The 27,609-nt window shown below is 54.5% G+C and overlaps 7 protein-coding genes across 7 annotated transcripts; 2 read left to right on the top strand and 5 right to left on the bottom strand.

Moving 5' to 3' along the window:
* Positions 1–1,146: 1,146 nt before the first annotated feature.
* NCS57_00604800 (RRM domain-containing protein) lies at positions 1,147–2,668 on the bottom strand (the record flags this gene model as incomplete). The annotated part of the gene is made up of 3 exons (XM_053055948.1): positions 1,147–1,995; positions 2,059–2,324; positions 2,383–2,668. 3 exons carry the CDS (start codon positions 2,666–2,668, stop codon positions 1,147–1,149), a joined length of 1,401 nt encoding a protein of 466 aa, XP_052914903.1.
* Positions 2,669–4,308: 1,640 nt separating this feature from the next.
* NCS57_00604700 (uncharacterized protein) lies at positions 4,309–6,030 on the bottom strand (the record flags this gene model as incomplete). Its single annotated transcript, XM_053055947.1, has 3 exons — positions 4,309–4,965; positions 5,031–5,899; positions 6,006–6,030. 3 exons carry the CDS (start codon positions 6,028–6,030, stop codon positions 4,309–4,311), a joined length of 1,551 nt encoding a protein of 516 aa, XP_052914902.1.
* Positions 6,031–6,429: 399 nt separating this feature from the next.
* NCS57_00604600 (uncharacterized protein) lies at positions 6,430–7,455 on the bottom strand (the record flags this gene model as incomplete). Its single annotated transcript, XM_053055946.1, has 1 exon — positions 6,430–7,455. The coding sequence occupies one exon, from the start codon at positions 7,453–7,455 to the stop codon at positions 6,430–6,432; it is 1,026 nt and encodes a 341-aa protein (XP_052914901.1).
* A 1,471-nt stretch (positions 7,456–8,926) lies between these two features.
* Positions 8,927–11,113, top strand: NCS57_00604500 (Radical SAM core domain-containing protein; the record flags this gene model as incomplete). Its single annotated transcript, XM_053055945.1, has 2 exons — positions 8,927–10,280; positions 10,482–11,113. The coding sequence occupies 2 exons, from the start codon at positions 8,927–8,929 to the stop codon at positions 11,111–11,113; spliced, it is 1,986 nt and encodes a 661-aa protein (XP_052914900.1).
* Positions 11,114–17,794: 6,681 nt separating this feature from the next.
* Positions 17,795–18,850, top strand: NCS57_00604400 (FYVE-type domain-containing protein; the record flags this gene model as incomplete). Its single annotated transcript, XM_053055944.1, has 2 exons — positions 17,795–18,280; positions 18,473–18,850. The coding sequence occupies 2 exons, from the start codon at positions 17,795–17,797 to the stop codon at positions 18,848–18,850; spliced, it is 864 nt and encodes a 287-aa protein (XP_052914899.1).
* Positions 18,851–20,163: 1,313 nt separating this feature from the next.
* On the bottom strand, positions 20,164–21,643 carry NCS57_00604300 (Elongation of fatty acids protein; the record flags this gene model as incomplete). The annotated part of the gene is made up of 2 exons (XM_053055943.1): positions 20,164–20,832; positions 20,882–21,643. The coding sequence occupies 2 exons, from the start codon at positions 21,641–21,643 to the stop codon at positions 20,164–20,166; spliced, it is 1,431 nt and encodes a 476-aa protein (XP_052914898.1).
* Positions 21,644–24,597: 2,954 nt separating this feature from the next.
* On the bottom strand, positions 24,598–26,272 carry NCS57_00604200 (Carboxypeptidase Y-like protein A; the record flags this gene model as incomplete). Its single annotated transcript, XM_053055942.1, has 2 exons — positions 24,598–25,748; positions 25,810–26,272. The coding sequence occupies 2 exons, from the start codon at positions 26,270–26,272 to the stop codon at positions 24,598–24,600; spliced, it is 1,614 nt and encodes a 537-aa protein (XP_052914897.1).
* Between the last annotated feature and the right edge of the window lie 1,337 nt (positions 26,273–27,609).

Raw genomic sequence — 27,609 nt, 5'->3', positions numbered from 1 at the left:
ATAGCCCTATGGAGCGCCTTCTACGTAGTGCCATATCTTATATATGGGGCCAATCGACGTGCATGGAATAGTCCCGACGACAGAGGACGCCGTCTAGAAAAACATCCTGAGACAGGCGCCGTAGATCACACAGAAAGACGTTGAATAACAAGGTATGAACTTGCTGTATGTAACAAGCATGCCGGATCTCTCCGTCTCCTTGCCTGCCGAAGCCCATGTCCATGTATTAGATGAGGCTGGCTGCGATGCACCAGCCAGGGGTTCGTTCCACCAAACGAAACGGGCCTTTGAGTTAAAGAAAACACAGCATTGACGTACATGCGCGACCGCGCATGCAATCAACGGCCCAAGATGGCCAACGACATGTTCATGGTGGGGAAAAGGGGGAGGGGGCTTGGGGCTTGGGGCTGTTGGTTGTGTCTGATTTGTCTGTGGGCGCCAATGTTGTCTCTGGGCAGATATTTTCTCTTCCATGGATGTCGTTTTCCCCTCCAGTTGGTCGTCTTGTTGGTTGGCCGTTCCGCTGGAGATACAGAAGTAATGGGAAAATGGGGGTACACAACATACGCAGGGATGAAGGGCTTTTGATCTGTCGGAAACGTTGTCATGTACCACAAGCCAGCCGCTACAGATCGATCATGTCAGACGCCATGGCTGTCGAGCTCGTATCGAGAAACGGCTTGAGAATAACTAGAAGCTTTTCTATCAGACTACCTATCCAACTGTCTCTCCCTCTCCCTCTCTCTATTCCCTCCGAATCCAGAATTAATGCCAATTTCTTCAACCATACCACCCCCCTCAACGCCAGATGCGCTGCATCGAAAAAGCAAAGAAGCTCCCTGTGCAGGTCGTATCGTATGCAACTCTGGCATTCTCATTATCCTGCCCATTGACTAGTTGACGCAGCCTACCAGCTCTAGTTAGTCTTGGAAGCACACTCTCCTCACCTGTTGCTGCTGTGCCTGTTTCTTGCTCAGCTAGCCTCCCTTGTCCAATGACAAGTCTGCATACCACGCGTCAGGTCCATATAGATTCGTGGCATCGAGCCCAGAGGAACTGAGCTAGACCTCGTCGAGGCCAAGATTCTGCACTATAGTGTGCCATGGTGCAGTGTGATGCAGTGCAGTGCAGTGCAGTACACCATCATCAACGCTTGTCACGCCTGCGGGAGCTGCCGTCAACCACGAGGGGAGGGCCCGCATCCTTAATGCTGCTACTACCCTTCTTGTCCTTGTCCGGCAATGTCTTCATAGAAGACGTCTTAGAACTCTTCTTAGCAGACGAAGACGACTTCTTGTCAGACGACGGCCGTTTCCTGTCGGGCTCTCTGTGCCTTGGCCTCTGCGGCTTGTCTCCCCTATGACGATCGTTTCGGGGTCCCGTTGGGATGCTGGCCTCGTTCGCTCGGGACAGCGCCGGGGGCTGCTCATCCACCGCGACGCCCTCCACTGTGGGCCGCGCCGTGACCTTGCGTCCTTGGTAGCTTGCTTTGTTTAGCTGTTCCATAGCCCTGGTTGCTGACGAGGCACTGTCGAATACGACAAAGACGTGGCCTCGGAGGTATTTGTTGGTCCCGTTCATGGGGATGTCGATGCTCTTGATCGTCTGCTTTTCATAGATCCTTTGTCGGATCCACCTCTCGACGTCTTTACGGGGCTCTTTCTGAGGGAATGGCGACACATGTAGCTTCCGGGCCTCGGTCGTGACAAATTCTGTCTCTGTCTGGTACGCTGGCTCCTGTCCTGGGACACTCCCCCCGGCATAGTACGTCGGTGCCTCTTGTTGGCCGCGGTAGGGCAGGGCAAACTGGGTGCCGTCATATTGGTAGCCGGGAGAGTATCCAACGCCAGACGAAGGACCAGCATTGGCCGCGCTGTAGTTGTAATACTCCCATGGGTCTGTCGTTGCTGTCGGCTGGAGAGGGTAGCCTTGCGTCGGCATAGATTGGTCCGAGTAGCTCGGGCCTCCAGCCTGGTTGTAGCCAGCCGCGTAGTACTAGGGAACCCCCGAGTTAGAATAGATGCTCTCCATCGTCATGACGCCAAACAGCTCTCTTACCTGTCCAGATGTCGAAGAATACTGGGGAGACATAGTTGACGATGCAGCGGCTTGTTGGCCTTGAGCAGCAGGGCGATTACCTGGGGTTTGCGAATAGGCCACCACCGGCGGAGGCAGATTCTGCTGCTGCTGCTGTTCTTGCTGCTGTTCTTGCTGCTGAATATTTGGCTGAACAATCTTCTTCTTGATGGTGATTGTTTGGGTTCGGTTCTTGTCATCAGCTATGATTGAGCGTCCATCAAAGGCACGTCCGCTGCTAAGGAGCTCTATTGTGTTTTCTCGTTAGCACCTGTATCCAACTATGCTCGAAAGTAGCTCGCTTACTCCATGCTTTCTCGAAATTGTCCTTGCCGTTAAGGCGGACCCATCCCGAAGTACTGTTGAAAAAGATTTCGACGTGGTCGACCTCGCACGAGGCCCCTTTGCGTATCCAACTCTTGAGTCGCCGGAAAAGTACATTGAAAGGTAGCTGTTCTTCACAGTTAGCATCATCCTCCATGACATCAACATGAACATGAAAGTTGGAACAGACATTACAGATGGGGATGTAGTAGATGCCTGTCTGATCGCCCGGCAGGACATCCACTAGGACAGTCTTTTCGGGGGACATGGATCAACGGTAAGCTGCACACAGCCGAGGCGCTCAGATCTCAGATATGACGCTTGTGCGATGTTACAACGGGTTCGGTAAGAGATGAGAGACCGTGCCACAGTCGGTACAGTAGGTACGGTGTAGTTCAGTGCAGTATGATGTGATGTTGGATGCAATCCGGTCCGATGTGTTTGAGTTGTATTGCTTGGTTGCTTGGTTGCTTGGTTGCTTGCTGCACAGTGTAGTCCCGGGTGTTGAGTAGTTTGTTTTATACCCAGGCGTCTCCTCTTGCTAGCAGTGAAAGAGGTGCTCAGTCACGTCGTGATTCATACCAATTCAAACATCAAATCACGTCGGCTTTATAGTTTGCTTCTCACGCCCGCTGACAAAACGTCGACAAGTGGGTGATTAAGGGACGGGGACGGCGCAACAGCCTGTCCCATCTGCCAGACATCGCGAGAACCGTCCCTTACCAGCTCTGGATTCGAGTGCGTCTGATCCCAGTCCTCCAGACGCCTGATCTGGGTCCCCCGGGTCCAGGGATAGTGCATACCCAGAGAATGAGGGAGCAAGACAGACACACACGAGAGGGTCCCAAGGTATCCGTACATGCCCAGTACTGCTCAGAACTGCAGAACTGCTGTCGTCTCAAGTCTTCTCACTCTCTAGTCCCCCCTCGCCGACCTCGACACTAACACAACCGCATTTGGATAGCTCGTCGTCTCCTGGATGATTAGCAGTGCTGTGTAACCCGAGATCCTTGTCTGGCGTTTTCGATACGCACACATCCATCCTCAGCCTCAGGATGTGGGGGCCCAACTACTCGAGAACTGTCGAGTACCGCTGGGCCTAGTTGGTACTGGTCTGGTACTGTACATATGGGGGAAAGCCAACATCTTCGGGGTTAGCTGGAGGTCGCGCAGGGGACTCATCTCATTCCCACGAGAGAGAGATGCTGCAGTCTGCGACAACGTTGGTCATCTCGGCTCCATGCCCAGCAAACAGATCGGGTCCAAGCCACAGGCCCTAGCCTAGTACCCACGCCAGTTGCCCTCCAAGTCCATCTGCAGAGCGCCAGCTTTGTCCCGCCTTGCAGCGTGACACATCATATTGAGATCAGTGCTCCACCGCTATCAGTTTCCCAGTGAGATGTCGGCCGTGACAGATACCCTGAGAGGCAGGATGACCATCATCGAACAGGGCTCGAAGCGCCGGCGCGCGTTTTTCTTCTGAGAACCACGAGGGGCTTGACCTGGCCTGGGGGTGTTGTCGTCGTCTAATACAGCCCCCAACCCTTTCTTCACCTTGGGCTGTCCAGTCGCTTCCGCGGCGCCAGCACAACATGCCCTAATCTCCCATTGGAGGCCAAGGTTGCAGACAACGCTCGCGCGAGAAAAGAGGGAACTAGACGCCTTCTTATACCAAGCTCGTTATGCGGTCATGCCTGACGCATCGTCATCAGAAGCATCAAAGCAGCGCCACCCGTGTGCCTACGGCCCTGGCAGCCAGCCCAGCTCTGCTCGAAATATCACATCTCGACAAAGGTCTGGCCCAGCCCAGTCATTGTATCTCGCGGTGCATGCCAAGATGCAACCTTTCCCACGCGTGTCAATTCAATCAGATCAGAGCATGGATCCCAACCGCCAGCCTACCGATTCTCACACATGCTTGAAAGAAAAGGTGTCATCCAATGTGGATGTGTCGTCCGGCATCAGAGCAGACACATCGACCGTGTCTCCAATATCCTGCATCGACCCAAAAGTCCTGTCACCAGCCGCTTCGCCCCATGGAGTTGGGCACTGCTCCGCATCTGCGCACGACATCAACACATAGTGTTGTGCATCAGAGAGGAGCAGAACCGGGAACTCGGTTTCCCCGCTGATCCAGGCAGTTCGAGCCTTGCCCACGATCTTTCCATTTGGTAGGTGAGCCTGTAATGAGACCTGCTTGGGCCCTTCGGACAATGGATCCCAGACAAACGATATCCCACGGAACTTGTCATCCTGGCATGTTATCAGGAGCACCTCACGAGCATCTGGGTGCCATTGAAAGTCAACACTCGAATGGAACAGCAATACCGCCCGGAGTTCGGCTGCGGTGACATCCCAAATCCACAGAGTAGAGGGTGTATCGTCAAGCCTCGTGGCCAGCAGGCTCGAGGATGCGTCAAATGCTAGCGAGGAACAACCTGGCTTCACATCGGGGGAGGGCTTGCCATCTACCAATCGGCTCGGGGGAGAAATCATCTGAGTAGCTCGAAGGAACGTGTGAGAGGGGCCACCCAGGGAAGAGGGATTGAGCTGTTCCTGCCAGACCTGAAATAAACTTTGTCAGGAATACAACTTGGTAACTTGGCGTCGATTTCAAAGTCGTCTCTCACCTGGAGCGTATCTTTTGGGACGATGGTGGTGGGGTGGACGAGCTTCAAACCGTCTCTCCACGTCTGCGTGTTGAGGACACCCACAGTCCTGCTGTGATCACCTACAGCGCACAGGGACGCATCGGGGCTGAGACGGCAAAGCTTGATTCCGGTTTCCAGGTCAGCATCTTGCCCTCCCACGATGCTGGAAGCCCCAATGGCGCGGAAGAGTTCTCCGTCAGGCGTGTAGAGCAAGAGCTTGTGGCCATGTGCCGGCGACTCCCACAGCAGCAGCCATCGTCCGTCAGGGGTCCATGTCAAGCCATGAGCGTCGGCTGTGTCTGGATACCAGGATCTCAAGACCTGCCTGGTCCCATGGTGGTGGATGCTGACGACGTCTCGACCACTCGTCCGCGTCAAGATGGCAAGGTGCGAGGTATGCGGGCGTACAGAGTAACCCCGTGAGGCAGAGGAGGGCAGGTAGAACTTGGGGTTTGCGATCTCGATCGCCTTGGAAGTAGACAGATCGAAAATGATAAACTTGAGTCCAAAGGCAGCACAGGCGAAGATCTCGTTTTCGTGGGCACCAAACTGGACCAGGGCTTGCTTTCCACCGCCAGGCGCAGGGTTCCGAATCGTGGCATGAAATGATGAGTCGGTTATCGAGAAGACGTGGATCTGGTCGGCACTTGCGACGAGGATCCGGGAAGAAGAGGGTGCCCATGCTAGCGTGGACACAGGGGTTGGCAGATCCGAAGGTAGCTTTACCTGGTGCGCAATCGACAGCGACAGGGTTGAGCGCACAGTGATGCTCTGCGAGGATAGGGTAGCAACAAGCCTCCCGTCTGGACTAGCGGTGCAATGCGGCGAGGCTATACGGATGGACGAGGCTGGTTAGCGCCATCCTTGGTGTGCGGGGAGACGACGACGAAGAGTGAGAGAAGAGAGAGGAGGAGAGAGAGGAGTAGGCATAGAACTTGGGGACTAGAGACATACATTTGAAAACACGTGAGGGATGCATCGTGACTGCCTCTCCCCGCACGTTGTTGAAAGCCTGAAGTCGAGGTTGGTGATAGTTGGGCAGGAACGGAAATTGGGTGACGAGAACCACAGATGATAGAGGTAACAAACTCGGAGACACAGCTGCTTCAATAGGATCAAGCTGTGTTGCCTCACTCCTTTACCGTGGAAAATTCTTCAAGTTGATTCCGAGTTGTTCAAGTTCAAGAACATGCGAGGATGGTGGGGGTTGTTGACCTGTAGTCGCTGTTTACATAATACCCACTGGGGTTTAGCGTAAATGGTCAATTAAGAGCGACCTATGCATTCAAATGGACGAATCATACGCAGCACAACGACATCTTAAGATTGACTACTTAAGTACATGCCTATCCATGATCAACTCCCCCAAACTCCTCCTTCATGGCCAAATCTTGGGATCACTCTTCTGAGGAACGCTGTTGTCGTTCTTGCACTCAGGAGGCCGACGTGTGGGAAGTTGACCAGGAGGCACGTTGACCTGGCCGAGATCAACACCCGCCCAGGAATAGGGTAGCCATGGGGGGTTCTGGCCCCTGACAAAGGCATTCCGCATACCGTCTGCCATGTAAAAGGTGGACAAGAACATCTGCAAGAGAAACATTGAGACGTTTCCGGAGTTGCGTGCGAGGTTGCCGAAGAACTGATCCACGAACCGAATCCCCAGAGTCTGTAAGGCAAACTCGAGTCTGGGCCCAGGGCTCACGAAGCGTTTCTGCATGTCCCATAGCTCGACGTTAGGTTGGCTGAACCACTTGAGACCAAGGCGCTCTATAGTCATCTCTACCAGCCTAGAGTCCCAGGTGAGAAAGACTACCTTGCGCAACTTGCCCTGCTCCTTCTCCTCGGCGGTCCGGTTGAGCTTGTAGAGGTACATGAAGACGTTGTTGAGTCTGTGTGCGAGCTTGGGTTCCGGAACTAGCTCAGACTTGCCGAACGCAAAGGAGTAGGGCGCCGGCTTGTGCTCCTTAGCAAGGCAAGTTTCGCCCCAGTGTCCTCGAAATTCCTTCACGATCCAGTGGTGTTGCTCCATCAAGGTCTGGAGCTTTTGCCCACGATCCCCCGGGGTGATCCCCTTGCGTAGGATGTCCCTGGTGTCAATGTACGCCCATCCAGCCTCCGTGATTGGTTTGTAGCTGTGATTTTGCTGTCCCAGGTGGTTCAGAGCTATCTTCCAGCGACAGAGATCCCGAAAATCCAGCGCAACAATGACGCACTCGTGTTCGGCGGGCATGAATGTCTGCGATTTCTCGTCAAAACGAGGCAGCACCCGAGCAGTCGAATCTGGAGTTTGCGCTTGGGGGGACGATGCATGGAACGGGAGGACGCCTCTACGTTGAAGAAACGTTTCGGAGTAAAGCCCATTTATCCAGTCAGAGGCCGGTCCCGGGGGTGGCATAGCTGACATGATGTGTTGTCTGTGATAGGTGGTTAGAAGTTGTCCCCCGGTCAATACAAATAAGAAGCGAAAAGAAGTATTATGCAGGGATAATGACGGGATACTCACCCGTGGAACTTCGTTCTGATCAGGTAGATGAATGGGAATGAACAAGAATGAACTGCTAACTTTGGCAGTTTCCGAGCGACCGGAACGTGTGAAGGGGGCAATAGCCACCGAGAAGGCGATGAGACGACACCAAAGGAAGAAGAGGGTCTGAAGATGATCAGTAGTGCAGCCTCCGGGCATAAGATGAGCCTTCGAGTTTCGCAGCGTCGCGATATTGAATCAGGATTAATCGTGTTTCGGGAGAAGGTGAGGCGAGCACGAGATGTGCTGGAGAAGCCTTTTCATAACAGCTGCCGGCAAGGAATCAGTGTTCATAGTAGTCAGGCAATCGCAGAAGGGGCAGGGCAAGTCTGAGGGTGTTTGAATCGAGTGCAGCGGCATCAGTTAATGGCTCTACTTGTATTTTTATCACTATTGCCTCCTATTCGGTTTGCTGCAGAGCCAAACGCCAGTGAACGGGGATGCAAACAAGGATTGGGACCAAAGAGCAACACGCAAACAAAGCTGTTCGGTCAAGAAGCAAACCATGCAGCACCCCTAGTCTGTTTGCTATAGAGTGAAGATGCATGGAGCCGCCTCTACCCGTTTGGTACAATCTGACTGGCCCAGAATAGGCTCACTGCTTGGCTAAGGAGTTGGAAGAACTGCCTTCTCGAATCACACTGTGAGGGAAGTTGCATAATGGCACAGTTGAGTCATAAGTTAGTAGCCGGTGGCTTAGATGCCTGACGAGAGCCGGAATCATGGTTTGCTATCGTCCAGGTGTTGCTGGTCCGTATAGAGCACGGCATGGTGTTGATGGAAGAAAAAAGCGATTGGGAACCGATGACTACAGCCACTTGCCTATCTATCGAGATCAGTTGCACCAGACTACAATGTCTCCTTTCTAGGTGTAGGGTATCTCTGTATCTATCCAAGTAGGTCATTATCCCCAGTTAAGTAACGAATATTTGTAATACCAACCACGACATGGCCATCTCCTCGGACAGGTCGCGATAGGGTCTCATCTCCAACAATTCCACTCTCACGATCAATTTGATGTTTATAACTCGTCGTAGTTCATGCGGGCCGGTTTCTCGCACTTGCCTGAATTGGAAGCTAATTAATCAGCGCGGGGAAAGTGGGTGGCAAGTGGGAGAAACGATAAGATTGGATGTCTTCATAGTTGCGTACCTCCTCGTCGCTCGTGACTGTCGAAACGCTCAAACCCAAATACGTATTGTCTTAGAGTTCGTGCCTGAGCGTTTTCTCCCAATTTACCCTTCTATTTGGTCTTGAGGGGAACATGGCTCCGTGACAAGTAATCACCGAGCTCTGCCCACTCTAATCTCTAATTCTTCTCCCTTCGACGAGTTGGAGTAGGTACCTACTCATGATGCTACCTCTCTGCAGCTTGGGCGCCAGCGCGCCAGCTCGATTCTCACGTGTTACCCCGACTTCCTTGTTGCGATGCCTGGGGGCGACAGCTCAAAAGCGCGTTCTCCCTCCCACCTCGAGGACCGTAGCCACTGCGGCAGCGTCGGCAGCATCGCATGAGAGGCTCCCTGAAACACCCTCTTCGACATCAAATCCGGAGCTCTTGCAACCCCGGCGTCGCCGCATCAGCGAGGCAAGGCCCTTCTCCGACTTCCTGACCGACACCTTCCACCGGCAGCATGACTATCTCCGCATATCTGTTACAGAGCGATGTAATCTGCGATGCGTCTACTGCATGCCTGAGGAGGGTGTGCCGCTCTCACCGAACCGGGAGCTTCTGACCACGCCCGAGATTGTCCTCCTATCGTCCGTCTTTGTATCCCAGGGGGTCACGAAGATCCGCCTGACGGGAGGAGAGCCGACGGTCCGGCGAGATATCCTACCTCTGATGCGCCAGATCGGAGAGCTGCGGCGACACGGGCTTAAGGAAATCTGCATCACGACCAACGGCATCTCGCTGTATCGAAAGCTCGATAGCATGATCGAGAGCGGGCTGACTGGTGTCAACCTCAGCCTCGACACTCTCGACCCTTGGCAGTTCCAGATCATGACACGGAGGAAGGGCTTCGACGCGGTGCAGAAGAGCATTGACCGTATCCTGGAGCTCAACAAGCTCGGTGCCGGTATCAAGCTCAAGATCAACTGCGTCGTCATGAGAGGCGTCAACGATAGGGAGGTGCTCCCTTTTGTGGACTTGACCGAGGAGAAGGACATTGAAGTCCGCTTCATCGAGTACATGCCGTTTGACGGCAACAAATGGAGCAAGAACAAGATGTTTAGCTACTCGGAGATGCTGGATCTTATCAGGACAAAGTATCCAACCCTGCAAAAGGTACAAGACCATAGGAACGACACGAGCAAGACATGGTACATACCCGGATTCGCTGGCCGCATCGGCTTCATCACAAGCATGACGCACAACTTTTGCGGAACCTGCAACCGGCTGCGCATCACGGGCGACGGCAACCTCAAGGTCTGCCTGTTTGGCAACGCCGAGGTGTCGCTGCGGGACATACTCCGCAAGTCCAATGGCGGCGAGCCCATTGACGAGCAGGCGTTTGAAGCCATGAAGCAGATCGAAATGGACCGCCGGAGGGACCTGGCGGCGTCGAACCAGACGCCTCTCGGTCTGGCGCCCAACGAGATGGAGCTGCTCGAGGTCATTGGCGCTGCCGTCAAGAGGAAGAAGGCCAAGCACGCGGGAATCGGCGAGTTGGAGCACATGAAGAACAGGCCCATGATCTTGATAGGTGGGTAACGGCACTCCCTTGCCCATCTCTTGCTCACTCGCTGGTAATCTTGATGTGGATGTATGGGATCTGTTAGTATTTGCTCTGAGATTGTTCGCGGGGCAACTATCTGAGGGGCGTTGAGGGGGTTTCTTGTCATGAAGTTTACTGGGCCTGGGTACCATACCCTCATGATGTATATGCTGAATGAAATTGCTGTAGATGCCATGAAGCCTTCTCTATCTCGCACCATGCCGCCTCGGATTCAATCCCTGCTACGTGATGGCATATTCACCCCCAGGGGCCCCTCGACAGTTCACCAACGACGACTCTTTTCCCAGACTCGCCATGTTCAGAAGGACGAGGACGATCCCCCAAGGCCGAAGCTGACCCACGTCTCCGACTCGGGAGCAGCACGGATGGTGTCGATATCAGACAAGAGCGTGACATCACGCATCGCCAAAGCCGTCTGCACTGTCCGATTCTCAACCAAGACGGCCGTCTCCCTCATCAGGGACAACCAGATGCGCAAGGGGGACGTCCTCGGGGTGGCGCGTGTCGCGGGCATCATGGCCTCGAAGCGGACGCCTGATCTGATCCCTCTGTGCCACCCGATCGCCCTCTCCAAGGCCGTCGTTGATCTCGACGTCAGGGGTGACGACAGGGTCGAGATCGCTGCCACAGTCACGTGCGAGGGGAGGACCGGTGTGGAGATGGAGGCCCTGACGGCGGCGTCTACGGCGGCGTTGACCGTTTATGATATGTGCAAGGCGGTCGACAAGGGCATGGTGATTGAGGGGCTGAGGGTTGTGCTCAAGGACGGCGGGAAGAGCGGGAGGTGGGAGATGGAGTGAGGGATTCAGAGCAGCGACGTCAGTATGGAGTAGCATCAACAACAATAACAACAACACTGCGAGACTATAAGAGCCTGCCCTTGCAGAACCACCCTGTCTCGAATTAAACAGACTGATGAGACTTGCAGGGCCCACGAGCTATTGGCTTCATCTGATAGTCCTATCTGTAGTCTCAGATCCAGGCTCAGGTGGCTGAGGGACTGAGAGATGTGAAAACGTGAAGGCTGGAAGCAGGTCTGGGCCATATCCCACAACAGACTAACTAGCCAAACGACACCAACGCATAGCTGGGACAATGGTCTTGTTCTCTCGCGAGAAAAGAAAAGCAATGAGTGGGAGGTGGAGTTTAGTCGGTCATGTTAGATCCTATCGTTTTAGCCACAGCGCAGGAGACCCTCTTTTGATCACCTCTCATCTGCGTCTGGCCCTGTACAATCAGAGATTAGATGCAGCGGAAATCGCGAGATGAATCAAACGACGGCCGCCGAAGCTTCTGCAATATGACAAGAGGCGAGAAAAAGCAACCATGGGCAGCCGAGACATGTCAGGGTCCTGTCTGTCCTTGTGTCAACACCACCGGGTCGGGTGCAGACTCGTGGCCTACGGAGCCGCCCGGCCGCCCCCCGGACGTGACTCCCGATCGAAAGCGGGGGAGGAGTGAGCGTGAGGGCTCGGAGCCGTTCAAGTCCGAGAGGCGCTGACCGATGAGATCCGTCTGTGGACAGCACAGCACAGTGAAGGTGATGGTGGTCGTGACCTGTGGCACATGACCCGCGTGAGCCGCTGGAGATGAACACCTCCTGGGGAAACAGAAAAGGCGGTGGAGGATACATGCGACAATCCATGCAGGCAGGAAGTCCAGTTTTGCTGCATTTTGAATGTGTAATTAATGACTTGCTGATGTTGCTGCAAGTTCATCCTCTTGCCCTCCAAAGCCAAAGCTGCGATTGGGCAGATGCTGCATCGACATGACCCATCTCAACGCTCAATGCCTCAGGCATAAAGAGGCATTCTCCTGGGCGTTTCTCAAGCTTCCACTCAGAAGCCCTGTCAGGTCTGAAGAAGGTGTGCATGTGTGTCACGACCAATAAGAACCCGATGATAAGGATCCTGGGGAGCCGCAAAGCTGCATGGAGGTGTTGAAGGTGGACTTCCGATACAGGTAAAGTGCAGCCTCCACTTGGGAGTCTTGGCGGCTCTCTCCCTCACAAGTTGAAAACGAACATGAACATGGGCTTGGAACTCGCTGAGGAGGCTCGAGTTGGGATCCTGGTGCCTGTCGCCTCCCGGTCTGGAGTTCTCGACTGGAAATCTCGGGGCTTTCTCGCTGGGGCGCGAGCTGAGAAGAAGGCCAACATGGTGATGCCCCAGATGAGGGGCGACTAGCAAGTTCTGGATTCTGGACCCAGATGATCCTAGCCATGTCGCGTGTCAGCCAGTCGTGATGCTGGTATTTGCTGTCGTTCGCATTGCGGATGCCAATCGTGTAAGCCAAGAGGCTCCAGAGACCTTGACCAAGGGACCTCATGATGGGGCCAGCGATTCTTTAGCCTGTGTCCCTGGGTCAGTTGTTGCGTCCAGTCGACCGGGAATACTTGCCCAGTTGTAATTGCCAGCCTCGTCCACCAGGCACGCGTCTCATTCATCTGAACACCTGCTTTGTGGCGCTTGATGGCTTGCACACGGTCGCGGCTGGAGTCGGCATCTTCAACGGTCACGGGTGGATTCGTCTGTAACCTCGAATTTGCCATAACCAGGCAGGCCAGGCTCCTGCTCGCTCGCTCGCTTCGCTTCCTGGCCTGGCAATCGTCTTGTCTGACGCGCAGCATCCGATGTTGCCTTGGCCGATGCTGTACGACATCCGAGAGCTGGCTGGGCATGTGGTACGGGCATCCACCTCCGCATTGTCCGTGAATCTGACCTCTCACTTCTCACCTTGGGAATCCTCACCTGCTCGCGACCTGGTGCTTGCAAGAACAGAGCACTCCGGCGGCTCCTGACCTGAGCTCTAGGTACGAGCTTACGTCGTCCCGTTCTGTGGCTCGCAGCTTGGGCCATTTTGGCCTGGACCCTGAATTTCTGATGCTGTGATGCAAGATGCAAACGCCAGTCTCCATCGAACCATGTAACGCCCGACGATCCTATCATCTCGAACGCGTCGATCGGGTCTCTGGACGCTGTCGATCAGGCCGAGCCCTCCCACTGGGACCGCATCCCGCGCAGATTGTCTGGCCTCTGAAGGTCTGAGGCCAACCCACACGACGTTGGATCTGCTAAACAAAGAGTCGGTGACGGACTCGACGGACTAACGCGGCGGCTATTGGTCGATTGAGCTTGGAGGAAACGCCGCCGGTGCCACTCCCCACGGCAACAGAGGAGGCCCTCGGCGACGCCACGACTTTGAGTTCCCGGAGATGGAGAAAACGTGGCTGTGGCGAAGAAAGCAGGAAATAGCTGTCCCACAAAACCTCGGGAGCGCCTAGTTCAAGACGCTGCATCGGCTCCGCTGAGCAAGGACCATCAGCGGAGCGCCCTGCGGTAAGAGGAAACCAGTTCAGGTCCAGTGGGCCGTCAGGTTGGACTTTCTGTGTCTCCATCTCCCACTGCCCAGTGATACCATCCCGTAACAGTCTTTCTTGTGGAGAGGCCAAGGGGCACAGGCCAAGATGCAACGTTTAGGTGGCGGGTAAATTGAACCCTTCTCCAGACCCAAGAGCTTCTAATAATTCGAGAAGCCCGCCGTAGCAGGCAAAAGTGCCCGAGGGGCAGCGATGAAGCGCCGAGGGGCCGCGGCTCGTTGTTCTTCAGAAGTCGGAGCAGGTGCCCGACAATGATTGCCAAGACGGGCAACCAGCCCGGCCGGGTGAAGGCTGCAGAGGACAGGTCGACGGCGGCAATCAAGATTCAAGCACTGGAATGAACGACGAGAGTTTGACGCTGACGGTGGCGCCTCGTGGAAACTTATTCCCGAAACCGAGCCGAAGCGCAGCCCAGCTCAACGCAGCAGTCGTGATCTCTTCTGCTTGACTCCGTGTTATCGCCATTCTAACGCACATAGTACTTGTCAGATTCGGCGGATGCCGTCCCGTCTCAAGCACCTCCAACAAAAGGGTTTTGTCCCGTGCCAAGCCGCCAGCCAACAAGAAGTTCCGGATATCACAGAAAGCCGCCCGAAGAGCAAGACCGTTCCGGCCGAGGGACTCGGACTAAGGTGGGCCTGGCATTGGGGCGGAGTGAGACGTGAGGCCTGCGAAATTGAGACCAGACCTGAGACTTGACTGGGAAGGTGAACGGTCACGAGACCAGGGCGCCACGACGGGTGCAGCGGCGTGACAGGGATGAGCGATGGGTTCGGACGCTCTGGGGTTCTGGAAGAAAGCGAAGACAGGGAATCTTTGCTGGGTCCAACAACAGATCCCGGGCCGGTCAGTGGGTTTCATGGAGCTTGTCTCTTTTGCCAACTCCTCTCTCTCTCCATGATAGCTCGCCGCCCCCGGCTAGATTACTCGCTCGGGATGTTGACTGCCCCCTGGCCAAATGAAGCTCGTTGGCGATCCTCTGAATCCTGCCCATGTGGAGCAATCTTAAAGTGTGAGTGGGGATCCACGAGTGGATATGGTGGGAGGGTTACCAGCGGGACAGGACCGTCCAACCAGAGGCGACCTGTAGACGATGAAGCAGATGAAGGCAACGAGAGAGTTGCAGTGAGCGGGTTGGGTTTACTAGAGAATCAACTAGTCATGTTGAGTGAGGCCAAGCCCAGCGGATAGTGTCTGTGTGAAAGGTTAAAAAACGGTATTGAGGAGGGTCGGGATGACAGCCGGTGTTGTGCAGCACCACATGTTTGCAAGTGTAATAAGTGAGCTGTCTCTTTGTTCACTGTCGCTCTTGACGGAACGAAGAGAGGAGACGATCATGGTGGAAGTTGGTGTTCTAGTGAGGGAGATCATGACGAAAGTGATGCCATGGCCCCGACAGAATTCAGACATAGATCGCGATGGGTAGGCACCACAACACGATCGGATCGGAGAAAATGGAGATACATACGGGGGTCAACTCAGCTCAGGCATGAACTCATGCCCATGTCCTGTACTGTGCACAGGCAATCATGACATGGTAAGCGCGACTTTGTGCTGCGCGTATCCGTATGGTGTTGTCGTGTTGGACATGGCCGGGTAGTTCTGTCAAATCAAGGTGGAGGAGGGGCCACCGATATAGGACACTCTCCTCCGTCATTGACAGGGGTATCAACACGGCGGGAAGACTTCCCTTACTTGACAATGACGATGAAAATTTGAAGGTTGAGATGAAGTGGGAAGGGTGCGTGGCATTGCAGTTGATACAACATCGGATAGGTAAGCAGGCGTCTACCTTATCCAGACCGACCTTGAGGTGATGAGTTACTGACGGCAGGACCCGTCAGGCTGCACTTGCCAAATCGCTCATCTATCCCACTATTGGTCCTCCCCTCTTTCCCTACAACGTAGTAGCTCGGCTACTCTATCCTCTATCGTGCATCTCGACAACTCGAGTTGAAATTCTCACTCCTCTTGCAGCATCACCACCTTGCGGAAACACTAGACGGTAAAAGGGAGGCCGCAATTCTTTCTGTCTCTTTCTCTCCCTCCCTCCCTCCCTCTCTCGGAGAAGCCGGCCACTAACACCTTCTTCGTCACTCTGGCCGTCACGAGTTTCTATGTGTCGCGAGACGGCAGTGCAGCGTCTCCGCTGCCGGCCTTGAGCGCACACAGCAAAACAACGAGCGGGAGACACAACGGACCAACGCTCGCTAGGGCGAGCCAGTGTCAAGCCAGCTGCCCAATCAATCAACATACATCCTTCAATGCCCAATCCTTGAACCCTGTATTGCGCTTTCGCTACCAAGCGGGACCACCGCCTGGGTTTAAAAGCGCGCTTGTCCAATTGCCGCCCTACGATAGTCAGCCCCGCGGGCCGCACAAGTCTTGGCCACATCTCGTTGCTCGGGGAGGAGAGGGGACTTGGGGGACTGGTTTTCCCTCGTGCAGAGAGCCACAGAGCGAAACACCCCTGACCGCTTGAAGCCTCCCACTCCCACACTCGCATCCAGGAGTGGGCATTTTGGTGGTCGGGCATGGCTTTTGCGCGACGCAGCACCGTTTGGGAGGCCAGAACCCAGGGTCGTGCAGATGTGATTCCGAGGAGCCAGCCTGACTCGAGCGGACCGCGCTTCGCCGAGACCGCTCCGTCTTTGAGACCTGGGAGACGATCGAGGCATCCGACTTGCGTATGCGAAGCAACACAGAGGTACGGACTTGACAACAACCGGCATCCAACGCGATGCAGCATCGGCATCGGCATTTTTGCCATCGCCATCCATCCATCGTTGGTCGTGTCCAAAATTGTCCATGTCCCCGCTGAGCTGGGTGGATGGATGGATTGCTTGCTTTGCCGGTCTAGGACCGCGCATCAACTCTCGGCATGTTCCTCGTCGTGTCCATCACAATTCGAGCTAAACCGACAGTGACTGCTCGTTGTGACATCTCATTGCAACGTACGTAAACGCCGGCCAGACAGGGGAACATGTCCTCGATCGGCCATCCCATCGGGTTGGATCTATCTCCATCGGACCCAGTGGTTGTCCAACCAGGGCAATGGGATAGAAAACAACTCATCCACAGTTGTGCACTGGTATCGAGCAGCGGTTCTGTTTATCTCTCAAGACCCTTATCCCCATCCGGATGTCTAGAGATTTGGCTCAGTGCGAGAAACCCTGAATTACATCACGGCCGGAAATCTTGAGCGCCATCTATGTCGATTAGTTACGGGATTCTGCACCGCACCCATGACATGTCTTGGTTGAAAGCGACAACAAGAAAGACAAGGCCAATCTGACACCACAAGGGGGAGAGAGGTCAGCAGGGGGGGTCTCGAGCAGGTGCTGAGACAGTCCCGAGCGCGACAGGCAGAGGACGGACACAACGGACAGAGGCCAGGTCAGGGCGGACCCCAGTCGCAAGCAAAAAGACACTAACAAGGGACGACGAGGACTTGGGCTCTGAGGCCAAGCCACCTCTACGACAGTGACCGACTTCCGCCCAAGCCCAAGCACGAGCGATGGGATGGGGCCCTCTCCACCGCCTCCATCTAAGAGGGCACATCCCGGTCTCGCGCTAAAAGTTAGGATCCCCAGTCAGTTCTGCTGCGACTCTCCGGAATACTTGCAGACGGAGTCGAGGTACGTACCACTCACCCCGGTCTCCATCCCCCATCCCATCTCCATTCCCAGCTCCGGCACCGACTTTGCATCCCTCCCCCCCATCCCTCCCACGCGACGGCGACGCCCGCGCCCAAGATCTGCTCCCTCCTTGGTTGGCTTGGTTTAAACTCTGGCTTGGCCCGCCCTTCATTCTTCCCTCACCCTCTGTTCGAGCCACAGTACAAAGAGTGCGCAGTACATCTGCCATCCATCAAAGAAAGGCTCATCATATATCCCCTCTATCCGCCACTCGTCTCCCCACCCCTACTTGCTTACCGACCTCATCCGTTCCTCCAGACGACCTACAATAACAGAGCCTCCCCCCAAACGGCAGCTTGTTTCCTCGTCTGTCTACTGCGACCAACCACATCATCGTCGATACAACATCCACCACAAGCCGACGGTACACCTTGCTCATTCGATCTTCGACATCAACCGCCATAATGGCTGCCGACCTCATCATGCCCACTATTCCGGGCGACCAGCAATCCCGCCATTTCTTCCCTGAGCAGCGCTCTCAGCACAACCAGTCGTATCAAATCTCAGTCGGCCCTCAGATTTCGCCCATCAACACACATGAATCTACAAGCCCCGACTCCATTTCGTCAAACCCCGCCTCGCCGAGAGCTTATCAACAAGCACGTCAAGTCCGCCCCATGTATATGCCTGCCGCTCTCCGTCCCAATCTATTCCCTTCCAAGGCTCAGAACAAGTCTATGGATGATGCCGCTTCCGCTTCGAGCACCGAGTCCGATACCACATTGCGACGCACCAACAGCAGCATCATGAACCTCCCTGGCATGTCTGTTTTTGGCAACCGACTTTCCCGCGTCTCTACCGGTGACAGCACCCGAAGCAGCCTCGACGGCGACTTCGATCTCGAAATGTTCCCCGAGGTGACGGCCCTGCCCAGCCGGAAACACTGGAAGGTGAGTTGAGCCATCCGCGACTTGTTACGCGGCATCCCTCGCACAACATCCCCCTTGAGGCGCCACTGTCTCAAGTGAATTCAACGTTCCCGTCTTGTGCGACACCAAGCCTTTGTCTCACTTCCCCGGACGCCCATAACTTGCTTCAATTCCGATTTCATACTCGGACTGGGCTAACATGTACCCCTTCAGCCCGACTCTCAATCCTCCGTCTGCGACGATCCGACTTGCAAGCGCACCTTCAGCTACTTTACTCGCCGCCACCACTGCCGAAAGTGTGGCAACATCTTCTGCGACTTTCACTCAACCTTTGCTGCTCCTCTCGACCAGGACGCCAAGTTCAACCCTCGGGCTCCCGTTTCCCGTACCTGTCGTCACTGCTTCGAGGAGTTCAAGAACTGGTACAGCCGCAACAGCAGCCGAGCTTCTAGCGCCGCGTCCTCGGATGCCCCCAACCCCGTCAAGTCCACTCCCATTGCCGCCGGCGGACAGGGTGATGCCCTCGAACTTCCTCGAGGACCTGAGGTTGCTGCCAGTGTACCTAGGGATTGGAACTGGAGCACCTTCTAAGGAACACGCAACCTCGACGCACTTATGGAACGGCTAGCCACCGAGAGATGGAGTGTTCTTGGCTGGACTGTGGTCTACAAAGCCTCTGATCACACTCGAACGCACCACCACATTCACCCACTACCCTAACATTACCACTACCCCTGCCCCGAATGGCAGAATGAGATACCCGAAGCCCGTCAGCTTCACGAAGCCATGACAGAACGACGATAGATTGATAGAAATCACACGACGAGCGACTCAGTCCCCAGCCAAAACCCGCCAATCACCCCATCCTCCCGCCCGCCCTTTGGGTGCTCTCCCAATCACCCCACACACACAATCACCGCACCCCTGAGTGCCTGGGGACGGCCCGTCGGTCGTTCTTTGGGCCTTGTTTTCTCTGGCGCGTCCCTGTTTCTGCTCAGTTGCCCTTTTTTTTTTTTTTTTTTTTTTAAATTGCTATTATTCAAAGCGAGGCGTCTTGGAAAGCACGATCACCCGACCTGCTCTTTTGCGGTTTTTGTTTCCGGAATTCCATTTCCGAGCCTCAGGCCATGCATGAGCCTTGTTATTGGCGACTGGTCCTCTTGTGAGCAAGAGTGAATGCCTGACTTTGCATAGTCGCATAATGATTTGTTTTTTCTGGATGGCGTCAAAGGCAAGGGTCTGCACAAGCAGCAGTTATAGATGAGCGAGGATAGGATATTGACTTGCATGCCACGCGTGGCGCACACACTTCGAAGGGAATCGACGATGTTGATGAACTTAGATAGTCACTTGGCCTCCTTCGGCTGGACTTTGTCGTTACGACTAGTAGCTAATCATAAAATTCCCCAAACTTGGTTCATCACTAGCATGCGCTTTGTGACGTGAATGTCGAGTATCCAGGCAGTTCTGAGAACAACCGGCATAGCAAGGCAGTATCACCTTCTACGCGGTTAAACATTTACCCATTCTCGAGCATATTCCATACACTTTGAGATTATATCAGAACCTAGTCTATATAAGCCAGGTGTAGTCGTTCAAGAGACATGGCAATCTGGAGCAAGTCTTTCCACGTGAGACTGGTCCAGGAATTGGAGATCTGTACATGAGAGGAAACCGGTGAACATGGGATATAACGCCCTTATCTCTTCTCTTCTCTCTTTTCACCGTAAATCCTATAACGCTCATAAATAAACACAAACATCCACGCTTTTTCCATCTATACGGTAGGAAAACAGGCCAAAAGAGCACGTCGTGCCCATCCAAAGGGCATTCCAAGCCCGTCGTTTTCTTTCCTTGCGTTCCATCATATCATGGCTTATTCGCTATCCCATAGGATAACACCTTTAAGCCTTTCTTCGAGACTTACCATTAGCCTTCTTAGGAGTTGAAGCCCGCGAGGCCTCATCAGAAGAGCCGTTGACCATGTTCTCGCCATTGTAGATCTCCTTCTCGATGCCCTTGGCAGCATCCCAGCCAGCCTTCTCGGCGAGGGCGACGTTGACATTAACATCGGGGGCAGCGCCCTTCCGAGAGATCTTGCCCGCAGCGTTGCTGCGCTTGACATAGCTGGCAATGAAAAAGCTGACGAACAGGTATGTCAGGGGGGCGAGGTACAACACATTGAGCCAGATGGCAAAGGTCTCGCCGGTGGTGGTGACGCAAGGCTGAGTGATGTATCGAGTCTCGGTGGTCACGGTGCTGTGGACGCCAGCAGCTTGGGAGACGACGGGCTCACCGCCAGCAGCCTCAGCGGCTCCCCAGATAAATTGCCTGAGTGACTCAATGGCGCTAGCAGCAACAGTCTCGAGAGTTGAGTCGGATGAAGTAGCAGCAGCCGCGTCACCGTTTGTCTGCGTGCGAGTGATGGTGATGGGAACCGTGTAAGAAACGAAAGAGTGAGCCATGGCGTAAGAGGCGCCAACAAGGAACTGAGTAATTTGCATCGAGGTGAGAGTGCGCTTGATAGGAGTAGGGACCCGAATCGAGAAAGCAGTCAGAGTGTAGTAGAAGTACTGGAACCAAATTAGTTGATGAGTTTTAGCATTGCGAGAGACAACGTACCATCAGAGAATGAATGAACGAGTTAACCAGGACAAACATCCAGATGGGAGCAGACATATAGCGCATACCGGCCCACATGCACATCATAGCACCGGCGTGGTGGTAGGTCTGCAGAGTAGAGCTGAGCTTTCCCTTGGCGAGGATGATGAAGGTGTCGAGGACCTCGTAGAACTTGCTAAGATAGAAGATCCAGCCGTAGTAAGCCAAGCCCTCGTTCCAGAGACGGCCCGTCTCTGTGCCACTAGGAAGGCCATTAACGATGGGGGCATGCTCAGAAATAGTAACAAATGTGCTCAAGGTCTCGTTGTAGTAGACAGAGTTTCCAAGACCTTGAGAGCCGTGAAGGCGGCAGAAGCTGTCAGCGGTACCGGCAAGACCCTGAGGACCCATTGGGTTCAGAATGCTCCTCCTCATGCCACCGAGCATACCCCAGAAAGTCCATGCCGAGTAGACGGCGAGAAAGACGTTGTGGAGGACAACAAAGACATGGAAGGGGCCGGTCTTGCTGATTGCCCAGGGCTTCTTGCCGTGAGACTTGTTGTAGATGTTGAGGCTCTTGACGGTGACGGCGTAGAGGGTAGCAATGGTCAAGGGGACCTTGGCGTCGAGAGCAGCTGTGTAGATGTGCCCAGGAATGTTGAATGGGCGCAAAATGGATGTGGCAACGTCGACAGGAGGGATTGGGGCCGGCGCGTTTGTGGGAGGAAAGCTGAAGAGGCTGGAATCGGGCGCCGAACCCAGCAGGTAAAGATGCTCGGCCATGGTGACGGTTGATGTGGTTCTGGTGGTTTTGGTAGGTAGGCGAGAGTAATGAATTCGGCCGTCTGGTCGTCAATTGACGTCGTTGGACTGCTTAACAGCTCCTGGTAGGCAATGCCTTCAGAAGAGGTACCCAAGCTGTTCAAGGAAGGCCTGTGGCTTTTCCAGGACGACTATGCGTCGTGACCAAGATGATGTCACTCCCGTTTAGTCTCTGAAATGTTGAGACGTGTTGAGGATATGTTGCTTTGACGTCCTAATAGCCAACTTCGTGGTGTATGTTGTCGGCGGAACGTGAAGTACGGGTGACGAGGATGGGGGAAAAGAGTAACAAGAGAAGCAAAGGCGAAGTGGTTTGGTTATAACACGACCCAACAAAAGAAGTCGAAAACAACGACAGAGGGTCCGTGACACTCGAGGCAAGAGAAGAGGACGAGGGATGAGAACAAGTTCGACGAGGAAAGTCGAGGACATGAGGACGAGGCCGATTTTCTTCTTTTAAAGATCAAGAAAGAAGGCCTCTTTTTTTTAAGAACCCCTGCTCAAGAGCCGGGGGGTGGGAATGGAAGGGTCTAGGAAAAGGAAAAAGGGACCTTGCCTTGTCGTTAGAGGCCCCGGGCAAGAAAAAGAACATGGGCAAAGCTCGCACCTGCCGGTGTCGCCTTGCACCCGCTGCTGGCCGCGCACAAGCAAGCCAAGGCAGGAGGTACCCAGGGTGCTCCGGTGCTTGCCTGCTCTTTTGGGCCTATCAAAGCCGTGTTTTTAGAGGGGATAGCGCCTGCTTGTCAACTGCCTGAGCTGTACGGAGTAGGAACGAGTGAGTGATGGAAGGCGTGGGGTAAAAAGATCTGGATCAGCTGGGATAAATTGTCTCATGCCTAGTTTTGTAGTCGTCATGATGGCAAACAGGTTGGGGAGTTTTTATCTATTCCTTGTTTCTAAGCCGATAAGACGCTTGTAAACACTATGCTGTGCCGCACTAGCCAGTACGAAACTCGTTTTCACTCTCTATTATGTTTCTCGACAATATCATAACGTTCATGGAATATCTACGACGTGCCTGATATTGGTGCGTGGCACAAGACCGAGCTCCGTGGTGATGATTGTGGGTGTGTGGGGTTCGCAGGCAAGGCAAGGGGACCCTGGAGGGCTACCATTGAACCGCGGCTCGCACTCAGCTTCAGCCCTGACCTGGAACCCGTCAACTGACTTTCCAGATGTTCGATTAATTGGTTCTCGGCCTGATGTCTACCGATTGATAATGGGGGTTCTCTTCCTTCTGCCCACTCCGACACCGGTCTTCAACCTGCCTCTCTGTATGCCCTCACCAAAATACCTGCTCCGCCCGTCCTGGATGGACCCGCCCCGAAGGTGTTGGATATCGACCGGGACCTCGCGGGCACGCACGCGGGGATGGGCCCCAAATCTGTGAACAAGGTGCGGCTGTCCGTCCGGCGGCCACACAGAGGCGCGCACACACACAGCATGGCATCTCGCAGCCATTTTTTGTTGGGGAGGCGCTAATGCAATGTCCGTTGTGGAACCCCTCGACTAGAAAGAAACTTGTCTCGTTTCTCGGTAGTCGTGTGAATCCGGTAGAGGAGGAAAAAAAGTGTTGTCGTCTTTGAAAGACAATTGAGACCATCACAATAGAAACACCAAGTACAAGAATTCAATGTTCCACGCGCATGTGCTGATTGTGTATGTGCCGCAATCGCAACGCTCAGACCAGACGTCAGCCGCATGACGCTCTGATTGATAATGGCGAGCTTCGTGGTGCAACTTTCCCCACGACTTTACTCACTCTGGTTCTTCGTAGTTGTGAGTGTGAGTGTGCGTGCTCTGTAGTTTGTTCCAACGTCCATGCGATCCCTGCCTCACCTACCTAGTTGGAATCACATGCGTCTCGCAAGGCCCTGTCCCCTTTTTTTTCTTCTAGATCTCACGTTCCTCGCTTCTCTTAGACACGGAGGGATGCTTCTGCAACGTTCTGCGCTCGCAAAAAGGACCAGGACTTCTTTTCTTCTCCCTCTGTCTCTCCGCCGAGCCGCGGCTCTCACCGGCCCCTCCCCTCCCAAAGATCCTCAACAAATCTACAATTCCTTGCCATTGCCTCTCGGCCGCGCATCTTCTCCTCTTCCCGGCGCCTCCTCCGCCTCCCAAGATCCAGTCCCGGGCCTGCACCCTGTCCTGGCCAGTTTCGTACCCGGTGGATCTGCTCCATCCGATGGGACATCTTTATCCAATACGTTCAAGTTACCCGCACAAGGTACAGCGAAGCCCACGCGACCTGGGCCTGAACAAGGTGTGGGTGTTTGACAACCAAAGGTCTACAGTACCTTGCCTTACCGGTATCCCGCCCATCCACCACCCACCTCCCGCCGTCCCTCGGCACGGTAGCTTCCTTCCTAAACGGGAAAGCCCTCACTCAATTCAGCTTCTGGCACGAATTGCCCACCCAGGACCAAAATCCTCATTTTCGTCTTGCTCGTGTGGCCGCCTTTTGCCATTTTGACAGCACTCACAGAAAAACAGGCCATGTTCCGTGCATCTCACCTTCCTTTCACCTCGTACCCTCCACCTGCCGCCGCTCGGCCGAGAGTGGAGACCTGAACCACCGTCGGACTTCGAAACAGCTCTTACACTCCGATTCCGTTTCGGCCGCTCCCTACATCATCCGTACACATGCTTCCGTCAAGGATCCTGTCAACCGATGGCATGCAATGACTTCACTCTAATCAAAATAACGGGTGACGTCTCTGATATGTCGTTTCATAATATACGTGTTAAATTCATGTCTGTATCTGATAATCGGCCAAACAGCCGCCGTTCCTAGTACCGAATGCCCACTTCTCGCGTGTAATCCAAATCATGCCCTAGCAATCTCTCGCGCAGTGTACATCTAAGCACTCAGGTAGTAATATTACGTTCAAGCTTCTCAACAACCCAGGTCCAGTTTAGAACCACTCTCCGCCGAGCCAGCGGTTGAAGAAGTCAGAAGACGCCTCAGGCTGGTCCATGGGGACCATGTGGCCGGCGCCGTAGATCTGCATGAAGGTAAAGTTGCCGCTCGTCTTGACCTTGCCGTACTCCTTGCCGTCGACCTTGAGGTTCTTAATATCGGCATTCTTAAAGTCCTTGTGGCCGGGCCACTCGAGCTTGTTGGTCCAGGCCTGGTTGCCCAGCCAGTTGCAGATGAAGTCGGCGTCACCGGCATAGATAAGAACGGGGATCTTCTCAAGAACGTTGGGGACAACCTGGTGATAAGGCTGCATCCAGTCACCGGCAAAGAGGAAGTTTCGGTTGATGTCCATGTTGCAGCTGTCGTAGCTGCTGACCTCGGCGCCGAGAGCGTCCTGAACGTCCTGGCGGTTGAGGTACTCGGCGATGTAGCCCAGACCAGAGTAGCACAGGTTGGAGCTATCCTCACAGTTGCCTCGGATATCATAGACGTTGCGGCCAGTTCGCTGGTAGGGGCCCATCATGGCGTTGTTGCAGTAGATGCTGGCGGGCACGCAAGACCAGGCGCTGCCGGACTCGTAGCAGCCCTTGATCAGAGACTGGCAGCGAGGCAGAGCGTTGTCCATGGACTGGCACTCGCTCTCGCTGAGAACAGAGGGGTAGCCACCCTCACCACAGGCCATGGGGCGGTAGTATTCGTACTGGGTGTAGCCATCGGTGAGACCGTTGCCAATCAGAACACTCTTCAGGTTGATGTTGCGATCCTCGTGGGAGAGAATCTCGTTGGCAAAGACAGGGATGTAGTGACCGGCATAAGACTCTCCAGCAATGTGGAAGTCCTGCTTAGCATACTCAGGGAACTGGTGGAAGAAGAGGGTAAGAAGGGCATAAATGTCCTTGCCGGCGGCGACAGTGTTGCTCACGGAGCCGCCACTGTACGAGTAACCGACGTTGACGGGCTGGTCGAGGAAGATGACGGAAGCGTTGTTGTTCCAAGACCAAGGGTTGTTGACAATCTCAATCTTCTTGTTGATGGAGGCAGGGCCGAGCTCGAGGAAGAGACCGGTCAGCGATGAGCAGCCGGGGCCGCCGTTGAGCCAGAGGACGACAGGGTCGTTTTCGGGGTCATTGCGCGACTCGAAGAACCCTTGGAAAAGTTAGCGAGAGATTCACGTATGATTGGGTTACTAGAGGCGTGGAAAGCTTACAGTAGAAGAGGTGCTTGTCCTGCTCCTCGTCATCCAGGTAACCACTGTACTGCTTGACCTTGTCAACACCGAGCTTGGAAGGGTCGACCTTCTTGGCACGGAGGTTGTAGTTGTCGAGTCTTCCGCCGACCTTGCGGTGCTTCTCGTTGTTCTTATCGACCCAGATGGCCTGGACGTCGGCGCCCTTGACGACGTGATCCCAGTGGTTGTCGGGGCGGCGGTTGGCCTTCTTGGGCTTGGTGCCGAGAACCTGCTTCTTGAAGGCCTCGACAGCGTCGGGGGCGAGCATAGAGACCTCCTCCCAGACGGCCTTGGCCTCGGCAGTGATCTCCTCACCAAAGTTCATCCATGACTTCAGATCGAGATCAATGGCGGGCTTCTTCAAGTCGCCGAGGATCTTCTGGTCGAGGGCGACGGCCGACGACGCAGCGCCCAGGACGAGGGCGGAGGTGGACAAACGCATGGTTTGTTTTGGGGGATGGACTCAGTGACACGAGACCCTACTTGATGATGACAATGACGGGTGGAGGGAGTTATGGTGATGAGATAGATGATGGAGATGTTGGAAGATGAAAGAGGTTGGAAGAGCGAGCGAGAGGAACGAGCATAATAACATGGGCAAGCTCCGACAGTCTGAGACACCAGAGCAACCTGCAGGTGACCCAATCACCCCGCGCAGCGGCTATGCTTCCCTAGCGGCAGGGGCCATTCCAGGCAGGACAGTTGCCCGAGTGGGGAAAGCGGACAACTCAGGACCCACTCTGCTGATAACGTGACTCGAGTGCGCTATCTGAGGCTGGTGACCTTGATGAATCGTCGATGCGCGCGCACCTCTACGGGCCTTGTTCTCCGAGCTTTAAGGTTATGAATCGCTTTTCGTCTTCTCTGTATATGCGAGCGTTATTCTGTCTATCCAGTCCTGCAAGTCATTGTTTCACAGCATCTCGGCGGTTGCGGCTTGTCAAGTCAGACATCCAGCCGGTACCGGCTACATGACGTAAGTGCTGATACGCAGCCTCAGGCACGCTGATAATGCAGGCACTAAGCACGCGGCGCGGGCCAAGGGCGACTAGGATCTCGGAGTTCGCCTTGGCTGGGTGAGATATTGAGTTCGTCACTGACTCTGTATGGGAATCAGTTTCAAACAGGGTTTTCTCAGTATTGAATCGTACCGAATTGTCTTTGCATGTTGTTAGACACCGCAAGGGGACTCTAGTTCTAGCCCTGAGCTCGTTGGCTGCTCTAGCACAGTTAGACGCCTCTCGCTAAGAGCAACATCTTGACTTGTCGCGTTGAGGTCGATAGGTCGCGATTAGGATCGGATCATGCGGATTGTATGCCGAATGGCTGAACAAAGCTGCGAAGCCACGGTGTACCGCTGACAAGCTACCCCAACTCCAGCACGGTAGAGGTGCATGTCGATGCGACACGTCAACGCTTGGTTGGCCTTGGTAATGACCATGGGTTCGGTTTCACTTTGCCTCATTGGGAGAGCTACACTTGTTGCATGTGCATTGCGACAGCTAGGCTGCCTCCAACACTCCCATGGTTTCATCCGACACCCCATGCTTCCCATAGCTTTCGATCCATGGATCGCATACGAGTCTCAGAAGAGGATCCTGTACCTTGCGCAGCCTATGTTTTCAGGCCAAGGCGGTATGCATCTCCAGATAGGTAGCCACGGGTTCGTAACATTTAGTAGTTCGCCGTTGACAAGCCCAAACTGACAGGCAAGAAACCCTGGGACGCGATATTGCTGCGTCATTTATGTAGGGTTGCTCTTCAGACCCTCCCAGGTCC

The sequence above is a fragment of the Fusarium keratoplasticum genome, chromosome 4 (genome assembly GCF_025433545.1).
Source record: "Fusarium keratoplasticum isolate Fu6.1 chromosome 4, whole genome shotgun sequence".
NCBI lineage: Eukaryota > Fungi > Ascomycota > Sordariomycetes > Hypocreales > Nectriaceae > Fusarium > Fusarium keratoplasticum.
This window is presented reverse-complemented; position numbering and strand designations above follow the sequence as displayed.